Genomic DNA, 12377 nt, shown 5'->3' on the forward strand with positions numbered 1-12377 from the left:
CTGGTCATGCAAATGCAATACGCACACGACTTTTGAGTAAGATTTTGGGCGGTCTTTGGCCGAGTCCAGCACAGGTGAGACCTCTTACTGCTGTTGCCTTTCTTGAAATCTGTGCGTAAAGTAGGAACGGCAGATCTTCTGGATTGTTCAGAAAGGTGCACTGACTTATTTTGATATTGGCCTGCTTGCTTGCGAATGCCGCACGGACCTCGTGTAAGTGGGCAGGGGGTCTGGTGGGGTGTTGATGGCGGGCGGTTTTATCGATCCCGCTGAGCACAGTATTCCCTATTGATCGGGAGTGACCGTCCTTAACTGAACCTGGCAAAACACCATCGCCGATCTATAGCCTAGGGTCTATCTACGCACTCATTTACTATGTTAGGTCATGACTTCTGTTCTCTCCTGCCTCGGCTTGGTACTTGACCTGGCATCTTCTTCCACATCGACCATTACATCAAACTAGCAGACCGATATCCAGCGTTGTCTTTACGTTTTCGGGCTTTCAAAAGCCTTTGACCGCGTCAGTCCCGCGCTTCCGGCCACTTCTTAGTGTATCTCGCTATTCCTGTTCTTCGGTCAGCACGGTCTTCCTCAGCCTTGACGTCCGACCTAGAAGTCTAGAAGGCACCACTGGAGCGTTTCACATAACTGCGCATTAACCCCACGAGCGTCCTACTATTAACTTTCGATACCCACTTGCCTTCAACATCCCCAGATCAGTCGCCGTTGCTACCGCCGAGCCTTCGCTACGATCACACGACCGACTATTCCGCCTCCAGTCCCATCTATCGGGATCTAACCAACACATGGCTGTTGCTGCCACCACATACTAGATTGGATTCGTATGAATTGCCCAAGGGAGAAAGGGTGCTCTCTCGTCAACGACGTCGAGCATACCTTCGAACCGCGCGTGCCGGTCTTTATGGTCGACGATGGTTTCGAAGCAGAGGCAATGGCGGTGAGTGCCTTGGGTGCCCACCATGATGCTCGACAACTGGTCCGCCTTATACAATGTCCCCGGTGCTCCCATCCTCTCAAAACTCCGGTGACATTGCCGTGCTCGCACACAGTATGCCGCAGGTGTTTGCCAGAACCTCGACCACGCACAAATATCTCCTATCCAAATACCCCGGATCGTTTGATGGGAATCGCATGTCCACTTGTCGGATGCGGGGCAGAGCATGCTGCCGCGGAGTGCTCAGTCGATGTGACGTTGACTAAGCTGATGGAGCTGGTTGCACAAGAGATAGCGCAGCACAGGCCATCATCCGAAGACTCGCCTACCTTACTCAAAGAGATTGTACAACAAGATGAGATGGAAGATGATGGCGGTGAGAAAGAAGAGGAGCAGATCTGCGAAAAGAGTCATCAGCAAGTGCTACATGGCGGCCGTCTCATATCGACGTATGACATGGCCGAGGCGGGTCAGCTTCGATTCAGCTCTGACGTGGAATACTCGTCACTATCACCGAATGGAGCCGATTACGAGGATTTGGACATGAAAGTTCTCGAACGCCTGCGAGAAGTCACATATCAGGAACTAGACTGTCTTGTCTGTTATAACACAATGCTGGAACCAACAACGACCACTTGCGGTCATACCTTCTGTCGTCGTTGTCTGGCACGTGTTATGGATCACAGCAACATCTGTCCGTTCTGCCGAAGGAACTTACAGGTCTCTGCGTCTTTACAGACAAGCCAATGCAGCAACGTCATCTTGAATTCTCTCCTGAATGGCTTGTGCCCGGATCTTGTCGCTGCCCGCGCCGCCGCAGTAAAAACCGAGGAGCAGGCTGGCGATGAGGTCCTGAGCACACCATTGTTCATATGCACCTTGGCAATGCCTGCCATGCCGACGTTTCTTCATGTCTTCGAACCTCGGTATCGTCTGATGATGAGGCGTGTCCTGGAAGGCAACAGGCAATTCGGGATGGTGATGTATAATCGCACATCATCGGCGCAAGGTGATTTGGGCACAGTACCCTTCCTCGAATACGGTACTTTACTGGAGATCGTTAACTACGAACTCCTTCGCGACGGCCGTAGCTTCGTGGAAACCCGAGGTATCGGTCGTTTCAGAGTCCGTGCTCATGGCATGCTTGACGGCTACAATGTCGCCAATGTTGAGCGGGTCGAGGATGTGTCTCTCACTGAAGAGGGAGCCGTGGAGCAACGTGAAACAACCATGGCGCGATTGTTCGCAGAATCGCATTTCCGAGAAGCACCACAAACCCAGCTTCCTACAGATATAGCTATAGAGACGCTGTCTACACAACAGCTCCTAGACACCTGCACAGCATTTGTCCGAGAAATGAGAGAAGCTAGTGCGCCATGGCTGCGTGAGCGTATCATTCAGGTTTATGGAGAACCACCCGAGGACCCCGCTCTTTTTCCGTATTGGTTCGCATCCGTCGTTCCAGTGCTGGAAGAAGAGAAATACGTGCTCTTGCGGACGACGCGAGTTCGCCAGCGTCTAAAGATCGTGTATTCATGGATTGGAAGGATACGTGGGCAACGTTGGTAAGTTCCTGCTTTTCTCTATCGTTTTTTGCGTCCCAACAACAAACCCGATTTGCAGCCGAATTCTGGATCAGGGCCTGGAAGGGCTCTTGGAGTGGACCGATGTAGTTCAAACTCGATTCAAACAAGCAAACTAACTCGTCTACAGGGCCTCTGGCAGCGCCTGCAACATCCTTTGACTCGCGGTTGTGCTCATCAGTCTTGGTCTCAGTGTCCTGACAGCCGCACGACTTCCGCCTCAACCCACTTGATAAGGTGGTTCAACTTCTCTACCAATCTCGGCTTTTGGTTACAACTTAAGATTGCTCGTATGATTTCCCATTTGCTAATCGCTATATTGCAGCATTTTGTTTGATTTCACTTCTCCAAAGATTACCCCCTTTCAGGAGGACCGGACCCAGGAGCTTGCCTGGTGCATCCGTGTCCATGTTGATGCTTTTTGATCCGGGTGCTAGCCCGGACAGGTGCATTTGAGAGAGACTACCAGGTCTCGAAAAGTGGCATGAATGAGGGATCGCATTACTGGTGTTCGATTGTGTCTGGAGACTAGCAGTGCGTGACGAAATGGTACTTTACCAAGGATGTATGTTCAAATTGTAGATATAGAGGCAATATACATACCATCAAGTGGATTCTGTCGACCTTGTTGACCTTGCAAGCGCGAGTCATCAATACCTGGACCGAATTGATGTCAATTCGCTCATATTGATCGTACGATCTCTTCAAAGCGCACCATGAGCCATCATATCAAAGAAGATGGTTTTGCAGGTCTGATGGTGTAACATCAATGAATGTCGCGAGTTATAAGTTTCGCTGACGTAATGTTGGAATGTGATGGCACAGGGCTGTCGAAGCTGCCGACCAACTGCCTTCCCAAAACTTTCATCAGCGCATCCTCCACCACCACCACAACCCACCCAGTACGTGGTCGTTGCGAAATCCAATGTACTACGCATTACTGACAGAATGCTAGAAACCCCATACCCTTACACATAATGCCTCCCAAGCAGCTCAACGGAAAGGGTGGCCGCACCGTCGCCGAGCCCAGCTTTGCGCGCAGCACCATCCAAGGTCTTACAAGCGCGGAGAACAGGAGTGTTGTCACCTCAATCGGCCTATTTGCTGTAAGCACACTCCGAATTCAGGGTGAAGATGATGGCTTCAATATGCGGGTTGCGGAGCCGACCGTGTGCAAATGCGAAGGCTGGCAAAGTCGCAAGGGCCGAACTGCGATGATCGCTGTACAATGTGGAGGCTTCAATCATATGCTGACCATTTGATTCAGATTGGTGTCACCTTCCTGCACAGCAGCTGGGCGGAGATCCTCCTTCCCGCGTAAACGCCGCAATAAATGCTTTGAACGAACGACCGACGAAAAGGCGAAGAAACTATCCGGCAAGCACGCGTCGCAGTAGTATTCAGACACCTATGAAGGATCAGTGTATATAGAATACGGTATTGGACTGGCGTTCAGGCAGGGGGACAGACTCCATTCGAGTATTTGAACAGGCTGTACAACAATTGTACACAAAAACAACATACCCACATTTGCGCCACAGAACCACTCCTATGTATGCAACATCCTGCATCATGCGACTGCATGTCTATGGCATAACGTACCGCAAAAGACACCCAGCCTGACCCTCGCCACTGTGTGAGGGTGGCACGCAGCACAGCCACGGCTTTGGCAGTAAATTGTTTGCTCCTCTAACCGATTCAGAAGGGAACGGGGCCTTGAATGTTTTCACCAGGCTCAGCCTCCCTGGAGACCGCATATGCACCAGTCACTGCATTATATGACCAAACCTCGTGGCTACTTCCTTGCTCTAATTAGACGTTCTGCCATATTTGAGTACCTTGAGTTCAACCCGTAATGGTCTGACAAGTTCTACGTTCCTCTATCCCCTTGCAGTCGACGTTCACAATCAAAAGTAGCTAACCAACATCACTCACCAAACAATCGTAATCTAGTAAGACTCGGAGGTGAGTACCAAATCGGTTCATCCTGCAAAACGATATCTCGGCTCATTGATGCTTCTAAAGGGGCCTGATCATCAAAGCGTACGCCGCTAATCATCAGCCAGACGTCGTCACAAGATAGGATAACGACTAAGGATATGTGGCGCCGTGCGGTCATGATGCTTGCTGAGGTGAACGCTTTGTATGTGGTACATTCGAAGAAACCATGTTCATCAGTCCACGGCAAGTATAATTTCGATCTGGACCTTTATGACGTCTCATTTGGCACGCCTAAACGTACTGATGCAGCTTAGCAGACATCGCAAGATGGATCATGATCAGCAGTACATCCTGGTCTTGACAGATAACGGTTATCCATAGGTCGATACATGTTAGCAAAAATCCGGAGTTCCTCATGGCAGCGATTTGCGACTCTCTTCGACAACACAAGTATGATCTACCTGCTTGCGGTTACAATACTTGCTGCTCTTGTGGCTCTTGGGCTCTGGCGCCGCTATCTTACAACTATATCCGACGTTCCCGGTCCCGTGCTTGCATCAGTGAGCAGAGCATGGTATCTTTGGCGTCTTGTTCGAGGGGACATTGATACACACTGCATTGCTTTGCACGAGAAGCATGGTATTACAGTTTAAAGGCAAGCTCAGATTACATCTCGTTAACGTTGAAAGGGCCGTTCGTCCGAATCAGTCACGATGAAATCAGCGTGTGCCACCCTGAAGCCATTAGACAGGTCTTACTCAGCCCGCTACCAAAGGTATGTTGCAACTCATGATCGAATAGGTCATGGACATAGATCTTGACTCACTGAGCGGAAATATAGGCTGAGTGGTACGAAATAATGTCCTTGCCAGATGCTCGGTATCAGACGCCCATGTCAGCAACAGATCCAAAAGAGCAAGTTCGAAGGTCGAAGAACTTAGCAGCTGGTTTCGCCCTCTCTCATGTTATCAAGTCCGAACCCTATATAGATGGCTGTATTCGGCTCCTCAAAACCCGACTTCTAGAGTCCGCGAGGTCGGAGAAGCAAGTGCATCTTGATGAGTGGTTCAACTACATGGCTTTCGATATCATTGGCGAAGTTATTTTCTCGCAGCGGTTTGGATTCCTTGAGGCAGGCAAAGATCTCGGTGGCTCCATTGCGAACTCACGATTGCTCGTACCATATGTCACCATGGCTGGTTTCTTCCAGACTTTCCACCGGTTGACGGTTGGTAACCCTCGTATCACAGACTGGAACCTCATGCCCACGCAGCACATACTGGATACGACACTACGGGCCATCGAAGCCCGAAAGAAGAATCCTGACGTTCGTGAGGATGTTCTGTCGCTTTGGATGAGGCAACATGAAAGTCACCCCGAAAGGCTTTCGGAGAAGGAACTCCACGGATGTGTCAACATGACTGTAGGCGCGGCGTCAGACACTGTTAGTGCCAGCTTACAGTCGTTCTTCTACCATTTGATCCGTCACCCTCAGCATCTAGCCACCGCCAAGCAGGAGATAGCGGACGCAAACTTGACCGAGGACATCGTTGCTTATGCAAATGCCTCCAAGCTTCCATTTCTCCAAGCCTGCGTCAGTAGTCCCGTCGGCCGAATGTTGTATTGCAAACACTAACTTCGTGCCCGTAGCTCAAGGAAGGTTGGCGCATGTTCCCACCGGTCCCATTCGGTCTTGCACGAGTCGTGCCTACCGGCGGCGTCACGATTAGCGGCCGTTACTTCGAACCAGGCGTACGTGCTCACTCTATGATCAAAGGGAATTACGCAGACTTATTTTTGGTAGACAAAGCTCAGTGTCAACCCACGTGTCATACACTATAGCCGCGAACTGTTTGGTCAGGACGCGTGCACGTACAACCCGCATCGATGGATAGGCCCTCAAGCTAAGGATATCGAGAAATACTTCATAGCCGTAAGTGATCATATGCTTTGACTTTCTTCGATAACTTGTGCTAACTGTTGGCCTAGTTTGGCGCAGGTTACAACTCCTGTCAAGGCCGCAATATTGCGCAGCTTGAGATCTTCAAGGCTGCAGCCACGCTTCTGCGCGATCTCGACTTCAAGCAGGTTGATCCTGCACAAGAGTGGAAGTACGAGGCTTCTTTTGCGGCTGTGCCTCACGGATGGCCGTGTTATGTATCGGAAAGCCTCACTGCGGTTTCTGAAAGAAAGGATTAACCAGAAGGTTCTTAATGCGTGCAGCGCATCTTCAAAAACTCTGTAGCGTAACAAAAAAAACAAAAGACGCTGTCGCTTGGTATATCGCTATCAAAACCATCCATCGACCCAAACACCGCTGCTATAATCAAGCAAAGGGAATTATGTAACACTACTTATTTCGCATACCCTAATACATGCTGCGGCTCTGTCTGATTGATGTCGTTATCGTCTTTACTATATTCTGTGTTGGCTTTGCTAGCGGCCCCGTGTGTGCTCTGGTCGTAATCGTCGTGGCCAATATGTTCCCTGGAGTCGACGCTCCCTAGAGGTTTCATACCAAACACATCTTCATCCTTGGTGTTGTTGCGCTCTCTCTCCGTGATGACAACGTCCTGTCCCTCTTCAGCACCTTTCGTAGAAAGACCAAAGTTAAAGCCCATTGACCGCCGCTGCTTAGATGCTGTGCCGGAGCCGAGCTTCGAATTCGACGGTGTGTATGTGGCGTAGTTTTCGTCGTAGGTTGGGTACTCCGAATTGAAGGATGGGAACAGCATTCGGATGAGACCCTTAGTGGCCGGCGCGCAAGCAGTGATAACGTGGGCAGCTGGTTCGGCGACTGAGATAACAACGCCAATGTCCCATGTTCGGTCGAGGTTTGTGGGCGCGAAACGATAGTAGTATACTATGAAGCGTCCGACTGAGACACCTGTAGCACTGGAGATATGTGAGTACGATATCCTTCCAGGACGAAGCTAACGACTTACATCCAGCCCAAACTCATGACAAGAACCACCAATGCCTTGGTCTTGGCCCTCATCTGCAGATTCCATACCATAATGCTAGGGATTGGTATGATGATCAAATCCATGAAGATGCTTAGAGCGCAACTCGAGAGAACGAAGGTTCGGGATTGGATGCAGGTTCCACCTGGAACTGTGACTTTGCCGTTGGCGTCATACTGATCCATCACTGGACGAAGCCAGGTGTACTGAATAGGAGTGCACTGCAGTGTGTTGACTATTGAGGTCGCGATTGTGTAACCAACATTCAACCAAACTGTCAGATCCGATGTTAGTCTTTGAAGGTTAATGCTTGTAGCATAGACTCACAAACAACATGCAGTGAATACCTTATCCTTCGACGATTATCCTTCATCCGGAACAGGAACATGATGATACTTGCTCGGATCGCGCACATCAAAGGGTGATAGATCATCTGCACTGCAAAGCTCCATTTCAAGGCGGGAAGCTTTTCAGCATTGGTCTGCTTGGGGAGATCGTAAACATGGTATCCAGTACCACTTATTACAACGTCTGGGCGAGTTAGCATTGATGTGTACTCCTAAGTTGTAGACACCATACATTTATATATCGTTAGAGTCTGACCAAGTAATAGTACTGTCGCAAGCAAGATCAGGTGGTCGTCCATTCCGAAGTTTCGACCCAGGTAGCGTGAATACATGCGGAGGATGACGAAGATCGCGCTTATGATTGGAAAGAGGCATATCATGACAAGTGCTTCATTCTGGCGACTCTCGACCATACTGGCGACGATCTTGTGGACGATTGATGCTCAGACGCAAGAGAACGCACAATCGTGGTCGCTAATAATTGACATGTGGGTGTGATCCGCTACGGTGTCCAATGGCTACGACGGGGAACCGGATACCAGCCCTGGAGTGAGGCTATCCTGCAATTATATACGATTCGCGCCTGTTACAGATCAATGACAGCCGAGCTGTGGCAAAAATTTGAAGCACTTACCTCCCAACTTCTCTTCATGTACCGCGATTTGCAAGAACCTTCAGTATCTGCACTGGGTGTGGGACGTCTCCTGGTAGCAACCAGCGGAGAATTACTGCAAGGCTGTCCAATGTACGGCGCATCTTTCGGGGCCATTTGAAAGAAACCCACTATCTCGATACATACCCTTCAGGGATACGAACAACCTTCGCACTGATCAGGGCGGTTTAGGCAAACGGAGTGTTGATCCACTAACCGCATATCCTTGGCCGACCTGTCAAATACAAGTCCCCATGATTCAGGGTCACTAATCCAGGCTGGACCGCGCCCAAATGGTCAATGCGGCAACAACAGTCTTGTCATGATTCGATGGCGCAGTGGATTTTTTCCTAAATGCGGACGGTGATGCCCAAGGGTTCTGGCCGGGTGGTCTTGATGGTTGCTCGAGGTACGGGCCGCCTGGATGAAGTTCGGAAGACGGAAGACGGAAGGCGCAACAATGCATGGCTTGCAGAACCGAAAGCTTCCTTCCCTCCTTTGTCAGCGCCCATCTTTGCGCGTCAGCTCCGCATGCAGATCCAAGCGGCACGCCCTTGGGTTTCGTCGACGTTGTATTCTCCGACAGGATGTAATCACACAACCCTAGTTGACGTCTACAATCATGCATACACCGAGGCACTCGCCCTGCTGAACATGCCTGCCACTTTCGGGGTTCTTGTTTCTGCACATGTCGCTGGCCAAAAGGGATATTGATCAGCTAGCGCACGAGTCAAGGTTTCGTTTCTCTGACAGCTCTTTGCCCATTTCGTACACGGCACGTCTGCCGTCATCGACGTCCCTTGGCTGAACTCCTTCACGGGCCCTCCTTTCGGGCCTATACAGGTTCTGTTAAGATCGCCTGTCAGATACCTGGAGCAACATGCAGCTCCTCGAATCAGCTTGCGATATGCCGAGGTGGGCCATACGTCCAGCAATTTGCCATAGCAGTACCCCTTAAGTGAGCGACAGAACGATGGCTTGCACTCTTCCCCGTCACTGTCAAACGTTGCGGGCAGCGGGCGCTTGTAATAAACATCCAGAGCCGTTGCACTGGTAAGTGATCATCATGTGCTACCCATCGATCGACTGTCAGACTAATTGATAGTCATAGACTTGTTGATCTCGGGACGGAAGACTATCATGACTCTGTCCACGATCTGGCTCACAGCCGTTTTGGCTGCTTCGACAAGCGCTGCATCTTCACTGACTCGTCGAGCCCTCGATGTGCTCGTCGAGACTGACCTGGAGGTCGTCACCCCATCCGTCAGGAATCTGTTCACCCAGGGCCTGAACACTACCGACCCCAAGAATGAGACTTCCCGTTGCAAGGTATATCCAGGGGATGCCGCCTGGCCATCCGACGAGGCATGGGAACAGCTGAATGAGTTGACTGGCAACCGCCTGATCTCAAGACCTACGCCTCTTGCTGCCGTATGTTATCCTGCTCACCCAGACTACGATGCCGCGCAGTGTGCGACCTACTCGGCGACGTGGACTCAGTCGTACACGCACATGAACGACCCAATCGAGATGATGTCTCCAGTCGCTCAAGGCATGACCTGCACAGCACCAGTCATCTTTGACAGCCACAACTGCACCCGCGGAGGATTCCCGGCCTATGTTGTTAACGCCACCGAGCCAAAGCATGTCCAGCTTGCGGTCAACTTTGCCAGGAACTCGGGTGTACGACTCATCGTCAAAAACACCGGCCACGACTTCCTTGGCAAGAGCGGCGGTAAGGACGCCCTGAGCATCTGGACACACTACATGAAAGATATTGAGTATATCGAGGAATACGCGGATGAAGAGCTTGGCTACACTGGCCCAGCATTCAAGACCGGCACAGGCGTGCAAGCTTTTGAAATTTACAAGGCTGCAGATGAAAAAGGACGTGTGGTTGTTGGCGGAGAGGGCGAGACTGTTGGCGTCATGGGAGGCTACATCCAAGGAGGTAAGTGCGACTTGCATCTAGACTTCGCAATACTAACGACAGCAGGTGGTCATTCTCCATTGACCGGTCTTTACGGTACTGGCGCAGACAACGTGCTTGCGTTTGAGGTCGTCACTGCAGATGGCGAATTTGTGGTCGCCAACTCGACCTCGCACACTGATCTTTTCTGGGCACTTCGCGGCGGCGGCGGCAGCACCTTTGGCGTTGCGACCTCAGTCACTGTCAAGGCACACCCCGATCTCCCCGTCACCGCCTCCCGCTTCAGCATCTCCTCCAAGCAGACAGGCAACGAGACGTTCTGGGCCGCCATCCGCTCCTATCTCGACATCAACATTGCGAACGCCGATGCCGGGACCTACACGTACTGGATGATCATCCCCTCCAATGGATCCTTCACCTTCCAATTCTCACCCTTCTTCGCGCCCAACAAGACCCTCGACGAAACCACTGCCCTGCTGCAACCCTGGTTCACCAAGCTCGACAGCCTGAACGTCACCTACGCCCCGAACCTCACCTACTTCTCCACCTTTTATGAGGCCTGGCGCTCGTCGTTCCCGCTCGAGTCGGTGCAAAAAGCCAACGTCGCAACGGGCTCACGTCTCTTCCCGCGCGCCAACTTCGAGACGACAGAGAAGCGACAGGAGCTGTACGAAAACATCCGCGAGTCGAGCGAGAAGGGCCGCGTGCAGGTCCACTTTAACATGCAGGCCAAGTCTACCGCTGACAACGCGGTGAACTCGCACTGGCGCCCGCTTGTGTCGTTCTCGATGCAGTCTGTGCGCTGGCCGATCAACAGCACCGCGGAGGAGATTCTGCGGCTGAGGAAGGAGTTTCAGGCGGTCGATATGCAGAGGTGGAGGGACATTAGTCCGGGCGCGGGGAGCTACCTGGCCGAGGCTGACAGGCTGGAACCAGACTTTGGACAGGCGTTCTGGGGTGATAAGTACCCAAGGCTGTTGGAGCTGAAGAGCAAGCTAGACCCGAAGGACGTGTTCTTTGCGACCACAGGTGTTGGCAGCGAGAGGTGGAGGGTCGAGAGTGAGGACGGGCTGCCGAATGAGAACGGCAAGCTGTGTCGCGTGGAGTGAGATTCTTTACGATTTGAGTTTATTCTAGTTTGCATATTGGGTATCATTGCTCGTCTTTTGAGAATCGAACAACCCCGTTCCACTGTTCTCTTTGAAGAAACTCACTCGCAACCACCACTCAACAAGACCCCTGCCACCCTCCACAGAGCCTCGCACACACCCGCGCCACACCCTTTGCCTTTTTTTTTGCCTGCACACTCTCTGCATCCACACTCTCTGCCTGAACGCTCTGCGCCTCCACGCTCTCCACCCTCACACTCCCCGTCTTCACACTCCCCGTCTTCACACTCCCCGTGTTCACACTCCCCGTCTTCACACTCCCCGTCTTCACACTCCCCGTGTTCACACTCCCCACCTCGCGCCACCCCTCCCCCCTCTCTCCCCACGCAACCCCTTCAACGCCAGGCCAACTAGATCCCGCACCAGCCGCCCAGCTCTTCTCGGTCCCCAGCAGCCGCCTCACGACGGCACCAAGCCCGCACCCGCTCTGCGTCTGCGTCTGCGTCTCCGTCCCGCTCTCCTTCTCCCCCGCATCAAGCAATCTCGTCCGTCCCGTCCTCGTTTGACTCCCTCCAGCGCCTTGTCTACGCGCTCCCTCACAATCGTCACCACCACCATCACCGCCATCCCCACCATCACCGTCCTTGTCACCGTCCTTCTCGTCACCGGGATTACTCAACCCCACCAAAAACCCCGCATACCCCTTACTCCCGACGCGGGCAGGCCACTGGGGCCCAGCGTCCGGGGCGCGCGGGCGGCGGCGCGAGCGTGAGTGCGAGAGCGAGAGCGGGGTGTGGCAGTAGCAGGGGGCGGATTGGCGGGAGCAGGTTGTTGTGGAGGGACGCATTGTGTTTGTTGTATTCGTTGTGAGTGTGGGGGGTATTGCGGGATATGTGA

General features: G+C 52.2%; 6 protein-coding genes across 6 annotated transcripts; 4 read left to right on the forward strand and 2 right to left on the reverse strand.

Annotated features, from left to right (window-relative positions):
* The first annotated feature begins 378 nt into the window (after positions 1 to 378).
* Positions 379 to 2883, forward strand: C7974DRAFT_48055 (PUA-like domain-containing protein). The gene is made up of 2 exons (XM_046146707.1): positions 379 to 2520; positions 2669 to 2883. Exons 1-2 carry the CDS (start codon positions 845 to 847, stop codon positions 2697 to 2699), a joined length of 1707 nt encoding a protein of 568 aa, XP_045993399.1. The 5' UTR covers positions 379 to 844; the 3' UTR covers positions 2700 to 2883.
* Positions 2884 to 3399: 516 nt separating this feature from the next.
* Positions 3400 to 4356, forward strand: C7974DRAFT_402087 (uncharacterized protein). The gene is made up of 3 exons (XM_046142658.1): positions 3400 to 3440; positions 3494 to 3644; positions 3806 to 4356. The coding sequence occupies exons 2-3, from the start codon at positions 3516 to 3518 to the stop codon at positions 3857 to 3859; spliced, it is 183 nt and encodes a 60-aa protein (XP_045993400.1). The 5' UTR covers positions 3400 to 3440; positions 3494 to 3515; the 3' UTR covers positions 3860 to 4356.
* A 451-nt stretch (positions 4357 to 4807) lies between these two features.
* Positions 4808 to 6756, forward strand: C7974DRAFT_48124 (cytochrome P450). Its single transcript, XM_046146709.1, has 6 exons — positions 4808 to 5118; positions 5169 to 5254; positions 5321 to 6073; positions 6130 to 6231; positions 6284 to 6412; positions 6469 to 6756. The coding sequence occupies exons 1-6, from the start codon at positions 4869 to 4871 to the stop codon at positions 6676 to 6678; spliced, it is 1530 nt and encodes a 509-aa protein (XP_045993401.1). The 5' UTR covers positions 4808 to 4868; the 3' UTR covers positions 6679 to 6756.
* A 22-nt stretch (positions 6757 to 6778) lies between these two features.
* Positions 6779 to 8481, reverse strand: C7974DRAFT_48128 (uncharacterized protein). The gene is made up of 5 exons (XM_046146710.1): positions 8424 to 8481; positions 8022 to 8372; positions 7770 to 7973; positions 7425 to 7716; positions 6779 to 7374 (listed from the first exon to the last, which is right to left on the reverse strand). The coding sequence occupies exons 2-5, from the start codon at positions 8200 to 8202 to the stop codon at positions 6834 to 6836; spliced, it is 1218 nt and encodes a 405-aa protein (XP_045993402.1). The 5' UTR covers positions 8203 to 8372; positions 8424 to 8481; the 3' UTR covers positions 6779 to 6833.
* An 858-nt stretch (positions 8482 to 9339) lies between these two features.
* On the forward strand, positions 9340 to 11562 carry C7974DRAFT_48141 (FAD/FMN-containing isoamyl alcohol oxidase-like protein MreA). Its single transcript, XM_046146711.1, has 2 exons — positions 9340 to 9494; positions 9553 to 11562. Exon 2 carries the CDS (start codon positions 9582 to 9584, stop codon positions 11478 to 11480), a length of 1899 nt encoding a protein of 632 aa, XP_045993403.1. The 5' UTR covers positions 9340 to 9494; positions 9553 to 9581; the 3' UTR covers positions 11481 to 11562.
* A 36-nt stretch (positions 11563 to 11598) lies between these two features.
* On the reverse strand, positions 11599 to 12327 carry C7974DRAFT_427559 (uncharacterized protein; the record flags this gene model as incomplete). The annotated part of the gene is made up of 1 exon (XM_046144567.1): positions 11599 to 12327. The coding sequence occupies one exon, from the start codon at positions 12325 to 12327 to the stop codon at positions 11599 to 11601; it is 729 nt and encodes a 242-aa protein (XP_045993404.1).
* Positions 12328 to 12377: the final 50 nt, after the last annotated feature.

The sequence above is a fragment of the Boeremia exigua genome (genome assembly GCF_020726555.1).
Source record: "Boeremia exigua strain MPI-SDFR-AT-0100 chromosome Unknown C7974scaffold_11, whole genome shotgun sequence".
Classification (NCBI taxonomy): Eukaryota; Fungi; Ascomycota; class Dothideomycetes; order Pleosporales; family Didymellaceae; genus Boeremia; species Boeremia exigua.

Excerpts from the sequence above, each read along its gene's own strand:
- C7974DRAFT_48055 (XM_046146707.1), top strand. The coding sequence starts at position 845 with ATGAATTGCCCAAGGGAGAAAGGGTGCTCTCTCGTCAACGACGTCGAG. Across the intron at positions 2,521-2,668 it reads AGGATACGTGGGCAACGTTG|GGCCTCTGGCAGCGCCTGCA; the intron begins GTAAGTTCCTGC and ends ACTCGTCTACAG.
- C7974DRAFT_402087 (XM_046142658.1), top strand. The coding sequence starts at position 3,516 with ATGCCTCCCAAGCAGCTCAACGGAAAGGGTGGCCGCACCGTCGCCGAG. Across the intron at positions 3,645-3,805 it reads CCTCAATCGGCCTATTTGCT|ATTGGTGTCACCTTCCTGCA; the intron begins GTAAGCACACTC and ends CATTTGATTCAG.
- C7974DRAFT_48124 (XM_046146709.1), top strand. The coding sequence starts at position 4,869 with ATGTTAGCAAAAATCCGGAGTTCCTCATGGCAGCGATTTGCGACTCTC. Across the intron at positions 6,074-6,129 it reads TTCCATTTCTCCAAGCCTGC|CTCAAGGAAGGTTGGCGCAT; the intron begins GTCAGTAGTCCC and ends TCGTGCCCGTAG. Across the intron at positions 6,232-6,283 it reads GCCGTTACTTCGAACCAGGC|ACAAAGCTCAGTGTCAACCC; the intron begins GTACGTGCTCAC and ends TATTTTTGGTAG.
- C7974DRAFT_48128 (XM_046146710.1), bottom strand. The coding sequence starts at position 8,202 with ATGGTCGAGAGTCGCCAGAATGAAGCACTTGTCATGATATGCCTCTTT. Across the intron at positions 7,717-7,769 it reads GTATTCACTGCATGTTGTTT|TTTGGTTGAATGTTGGTTAC; the intron begins GTGAGTCTATGC and ends CGGATCTGACAG. Across the intron at positions 7,375-7,424 it reads GTCATGAGTTTGGGCTGGAT|TGCTACAGGTGTCTCAGTCG; the intron begins GTAAGTCGTTAG and ends ACATATCTCCAG.
- C7974DRAFT_48141 (XM_046146711.1), top strand. The coding sequence starts at position 9,582 with ATGACTCTGTCCACGATCTGGCTCACAGCCGTTTTGGCTGCTTCGACA.